The sequence below is a fragment of the Mus musculus genome, chromosome 9 (genome assembly GCF_000001635.26).
Source record: "Mus musculus strain C57BL/6J chromosome 9, GRCm38.p6 C57BL/6J".
NCBI classification, from domain to species: Eukaryota; Metazoa; Chordata; class Mammalia; order Rodentia; family Muridae; genus Mus; species Mus musculus.
Window position 1 is genome coordinate 43,801,802 of NC_000075.6, and position 6,000 is coordinate 43,807,801.

At 55.6% G+C, this 6,000-nt stretch overlaps 1 protein-coding gene across 3 annotated transcripts in view; it reads left to right on the forward strand.

The window, feature by feature from the left end:
- The window catches only part of Nectin1 (nectin cell adhesion molecule 1), a 70,387-nt gene extending 64,727 nt beyond the window's left edge, over window positions 1-5,660 (forward strand). For all 3 annotated transcript variants that reach the window (XM_030244477.1, XM_030244478.1, NM_021424.3), the window contains one exon: window positions 1,671-5,660. In XM_030244477.1, the coding sequence (XP_030100337.1) occupies window positions 1,671-2,215 (545 nt within the window). In that variant the 3' untranslated portion in view covers window positions 2,216-5,660. The remainder of the gene's footprint in view (window positions 1-1,670) is intronic.
- The last annotated feature ends 340 nt before the right edge of the window (window positions 5,661-6,000 follow it).

Sequence of the window (6,000 nt, forward strand, 5' to 3'; positions counted from 1 at the left end):
CAGGCAAGTGTCCCGGACCCTGTCCCCTTTTGAGGCTCCTGTGTTTTCACTAGCCCTCCCAGCCTGAGCAACATGAAAACCTCTTCCCCCATCCAGGACCTCCGCCCTGCTCCTGCCTGCTTGCCAGTAGCACCCCACACACTCACATGGGGCCCATGGGAGGCGTGTGATTCCAATGGAGTGAGTGATGCTGAATCAGGGAGTGAGCTGGCTGCAGCAGGCTCCCAGGAGCAGACACATGGGCCCAGACAGTTCCTTGACCCTGGCCCTCCTGGGCCAGACCGGGAAGAGGCCTGGACAGCAGCCTTCCTTCCATGCTTGCCCTGGGTCTACACCCCAGCGCCTTCCTGAGGCCAGTCATGGTCTCCGGTGCCACCCTGTGGTGGTGCTGGGAACCGTCTCCCTGTGTCCTGCCCTAGGACCTCTTGGCCTCTGGCCTGGGCTGGCCTGGACTGACTTCATATTCACTCATCCACCTCCCAGGCCTCAGAGGGGGTGGAAAAAAGAGACAACAGGGTAGAAAAGAAGGCCACCATCCACCTCCCCCTTCCATCTTCTTCTGGTCTTTTTGTCTTTTCCTGCCTTTATTGCCTTTTAATTTCCACTCTGCATTATTGACTTTTCATTTTTCCTTTATATTTTTTTCTTTTTTTTTTTTTTAGACAGTCTTGATCTATAGCCCAGACTTCCCTTGAACTTATTGCAACCCCCCTATCTTAGTCTCTCACATCCTGAAGTTACAAGTATGAGCCATTATGCCTGGCTCAGACCGTCCACACTATCTGCATATCCTTCCGCATACATTTGTGCCTGGCAAAACCTGTGGGACATGGAACATGCTCTCACATATGTATGCTCCTGATGTGTGATACACATGTAGTCCTCTGTATCCCCTTTCTGCCTGTCCCTGCTCTGTGCCTACCATCTGTCACTTTGGGTGTTTCAACCCTGTAGCCCAAGCTAGCAATCCCAACAGGTCTCTACCTTGCCCTGCAGGGCCATACCACAACCAAAAAGTCACAGCGCTTGTTTGTAGCACACTGATAGGCAGTTGGCACTCACAGGACGTCGGCTGAGCCAAAACTTGGGAATCTACTTTCTATCTGTCCTGAAGACAAAAGGAATTAGTCTGGATTACCTACTAGGTTCCTGGTGTTGGGTCAGTCACTTCTACATGTCAGGCAAAGGGACACTGGTGGCACTTGCATAGGGTTGATATGAAAAAAAAAAAAAAAAAGGCAGGATGATTTCTAATTGGGCCTTTGGGTAAGTTAACCTCGCTAGCCATCTCCTGCATTGAATAGAAATGAACAGCAGACCTCCTTGGAGGGTAGTGACCGTGAGGGACACACAGTTGGGTGCATGTAGATGTGCCTCTGCACCAAGGTGGGATAGGACAGAACTAATGCCACCTCCAGGGATGGTCAGGATGGAAGGCTGGGCGCTCTGGGTACATCAGCTGCCTCTGCTCCTCTCGCCTGCCTGGCTCCCAGTGCTGCAGCTGACCTCAGGAAGGTGGGGTGCTAAGGGGCCTCTGGAATCAGAACTGCTCAAACTCGGGGTGTGGACATCCTGTCCTGGGCTTTTCCCTCCCCTGCCTCCCTACACCCCCGCTGACTTCTGAAGAGCAGACACTGACACAACCCCCTCCATCTCTTTTCCTCACCCAGAATTCCCCTACACCCCGACTCCTGAACACGGGCGGCGCGCCGGGCAGATGCCCACAGCCATCATTGGGGGCGTGGCAGGGAGTGTCCTGCTGGTGCTGATTGTGGTCGGAGGGATCATAGTGGCCCTGCGCAGGCGCCGGCACACCTTCAAGGGTGACTACAGCACCAAGAAGCACGTGTACGGCAACGGCTACAGCAAGGCAGGCATCCCGCAGCATCACCCGCCCATGGCACAGAACCTGCAGTACCCGGATGACTCGGATGATGAAAAGAAGGCCGGCCCATTGGGCGGGAGCAGCTATGAGGAGGAAGAGGAGGAGGAGGGCGGTGGAGGAGGCGAACGTAAGGTGGGCGGCCCCCACCCCAAATATGACGAGGACGCCAAACGGCCCTACTTCACTGTGGATGAGGCTGAGGCCCGTCAGGACGGCTATGGGGACCGGACTCTGGGCTACCAGTATGACCCTGAACAGCTGGACTTGGCTGAGAACATGGTTTCTCAGAACGACGGGTCTTTCATTTCCAAGAAAGAGTGGTATGTGTAGCCCCGCCTTCTGGAGCCTCTGTCTGTGCCCACTTCTCCCAGGCCCCTACCCGCACGCCCCCCTGCCCACCCCCACAGCCCACTGCCCTAAACCAGCCCCAAACTCCTGAGGAGCCAGAGGAGCTCAGGGCAGACCCCACTTGGCTTCGTTTTTTTGTTTTTTGTTTGTTTTTTGTTTTTTTTTTTTTAATTTCCTCCCTCACCCACCCTTCCCCCTGGTGTTGTGTTCGACCGTGGCTTTGGTGTTGCTGTACCTTTCCTTTAAGGACCCCTTCCACTGCCCTGTGTGTAGGGAGCCCTGTTCTTGTCTTGTGTACTTGGGCATCCCTCCAGGGTTTGGGGAGCCAGTCCTCTCCCACCCCCCCACCCCCATCCCCCAACACTGGAATTTGTTTGTGTTCTCTCCGTTGGGAATGGAGGGCAAAGGGAGCTTCGAGATGGAGAGCACCCTCACCCCCACCCGATATGCTGCTCCTCTTCTCAGAAAGATGTAACCCAAGCCCCCACTAAGCTGATGCAGTCAGTGCACCTAAGAGGTTTTAGAGGAGTTCTCCGTGGTACCCAGGGGAGTCTTGTGTGGGGAATAATGGAGCTGAGGGTTCTGCTGGGGTCCTGGGCAGTGTGTTTTCCTGGTGAGGGTGGTTTTATGTTTTCTTTTTTTTTTTCTTTCTGGCCCCCCAAATGGAGTTGGCGTAGCTCTCATATACCCCTCTCTGTTAACGCCCAGTCCGTTCTGTACACAGTGGGTGACCCCAGGTGGATTCTACCCACAGTTCCTATATGCCTCTGCCAACATATGCACACATATCCATGCACACATCCCTGGGCCTATGCCAACCTCTCACGCCCTGCCCAGGCTGAACACTGCCCGAGGCCCAACCCTCTGCTCCACCTCTTACCCGTTCCCAGCTCAGGAAGGGATCAGCCCACAGAAGCATTCAGAGTCAGCTAGGATGAACCTCCCGCACCCACCCACCCACCCCCAAAGCCACTCTACAATTTCAGTGTAGCTCCAACCTTTCCTGACAATGTACATGTTTCTCGGATTTCTCCTTATCTGTCAAGTGCTAGCAACACTTGACTCTTCTGGAAAGTCAGGGCTGGGATCCCAGGAAGGAATGCGAGGCACAGAATTATTGAGACGGAGAAGGCTGCTTTGTGGAAACTGCAAACACAATTGAAGGGGGACTGCTAGCGTCTCATATGGGAAGGCTGGCCTAGATGTGTCTCGGGTCTCAAAGAAAGTGCAGGGGCACCGGGGACCTGCTGCGTATCCACAGACTGACCCCTGCTCACTCTCTCCTGGTGCCAGACTGGCAAGATGGCCGTGTAGAAGGGCCTTTGCATGCAGTCTCCCTCTTTGAATGGGATTCTGGCTTTGTCAGCCGTTCGGGGCTGGGCCTTCCCTTGAGTGCATGGAAAAAGGTCTCCCCACCCCACCTCACCCCAGCCCTCTGTCCCCAAGCTCAAAGTGCCTCGGTTTCTCCATCTGTGCCCCCAGATTACCCTCATTCTAAATGGGCATTCCCAGGGCCTGCCTGTCAGGATCTCAGCCAACTCAGCCCTAAGTGACACTCGCTGAGGGATCACAAACATTGGGGAGAGGGAGGCAGACCATTCTGTGCCCTACGGGCACTGACCCACCCTGCCATAGGCTTCCTAAGGGAGCCCCAGCCCACACCCCACTCCTCCCTGGTGCTGCTATTGAGTTCCCAGTCCAAGCGCCATCTCTGGCACCCCTTACTCAGCCCACCAGCTGGGGCTCTTCTGCCAGGCCCTCACTGCCCTAGTCCCAGCCCAGGCCGCCCAGTAGCCACGTAGCAGAAGTCTGAAGCCATGCCAGCCCTGGGGCGGCTCTCCGTCTTGGCATTGGGGACACTGGATGGGGTGAAGTTTGGGGAAGAAAATTCTGGGGCCTTTCTAGCCACAGGGAGAAGGAAGATGGAGGAGCTGGGCTGCTTCTCCCAGAAGTATTAGTGTCCTTTCCATGTCACAGCTCATCCTGTTCCTCATACCACTCTGCCCCTCTCCTTGGTCCCCCTCCCCCACCCCCAAGGCAGGAGGCAGAACCCTGACTGCCCCAGAGTGGTATTTCTGTCCCTATGGGGCCATAAGACTGAAAGACTCACCCTCCCGAGTCTCTCGCACCTTTCACGGTCATCCCCTATCCCCTGTCTTGTGATGGATCGAGGAGGCCCTGGGCCTGGACAAAGCACCTAAGCTCCCTGTACAAACCTGCACGCCTTTCCCCGAAGCAAAGCACAATTTATAGGGTCCATGCAGCAGGATCTAGGATCCCCAGCCGTGGCACTGAGCGCTTCCAGGCGGCCGCCACCTGGGCTAAGAAAGGACAGGAGTCAGGGGTCGGTAGCTGGACCCAAGGAGAAGGGGCTTTTCTTGCCCTGTGTTTGCGGGACAGTGGACACAGCCAGCTGACAGTGTGACAGAGCGGAGGGCATTTTGCTTCACCTTCATGCCCCCCCCCCCCAGCACAGCTGAGCTTCTGCCAGACTGCGGAGAGTAAACTTGGTGTGTTACCTGCCCAGACCCCTCCGGATGTCGTCCCTAGCTGCCCTCCCCCTCCTGTCCCTCCCCTGCCCCTGGACCCCTGTTTCCCTACAGATTTTGGTATTGTTCTGGTGTGCAACAACCCTCTGAGTCTCTTTTACCAGAAGGACCTGAAATACAGCAACACACAATTAGTGAACACACGCCCAGCACACCAACACACGCCTTCCACAGACCAAGCACAGGTGTGTGTGTGTGTGTGTGCACAAGTACACACATAAACGAGAAACCTGTATTAATTAATGCTCGGGCCCCAAGCCCTGGGAAGGCGCACCCTCTGCCAGCCACCCCAGCGTGCCCCAGTCACTGGTGCAATAACCTTCCTGCCATCGTCCAGGTGGGAGAATCAGGACTCACGTCAGGTGGGTGAGGCCACCCCTCTGAGCCCAGCAGACACTGCATCCTTTCCTGGGAGGAGGGGGGTGCTCCCAGGCCTCTGGAGGAGTCCAGGTAGAGACTTCCCCAAGCCTAACTGCCAACTGAAACCCTCTCCTGGTGAGGGCAGGTGGCTCCAGCTGACCTGGGCCGGAGACACCGAGAGGTGAGGAACCAGCCTCGCTGATGCTGCTTTCTGACCCCAGCTGTGAAGAGTGGGCTGGGGGGAAGAGGGTGACTTTTTTTTTTTTTAACAAATGGAAACAAAATCCAGGAGAAGCTGCCACCCTCGCCTGAGTGTGACTAAGCTTCCTTTGCTTCAGTTTCTATGTCACTGTTTTCCTCTTTGGTCCTGGGGACAGCCCAGCAGATTCCCCTGGTCCTGACCTGGAGGGGGGGAGTGGTTGCCCCGCCCCCTTTTACTTGTATTAAAAAAAAAAGATGGGTTGAAAATGTACTGAGAAAAAAAATGTACTTTTTTATAAATAAAGTGTTTAAAACAAGCCCAAGTGCCTCTTGTCACTGCAGTGGGGTGTGAGCAAGAGAAGGAGACAGACAACCGGACAGCAGGGACGACAAAGGCCAGAGTATCTGATTCTATGATAGGGACTCATTGAGGGGCCACATGGCCACCTTGCGGGCTTCAATGGAGCTATCCCAGGAGACATGAGCTGCGCAGGGCACAGGGGGATGGATGGCTGGCATCTGCTGGCCAGGGCCAAGGCATGGGGGTGTGGGGCAAGAACTGGATGACAAAACTGCACAGCTGAGGAAGGAAGGGCTGCTCCGGCTAGAGTCACAGGCAGCCCCTGCTCCAGAGCTCTTATGTCAGTCACCACCCCT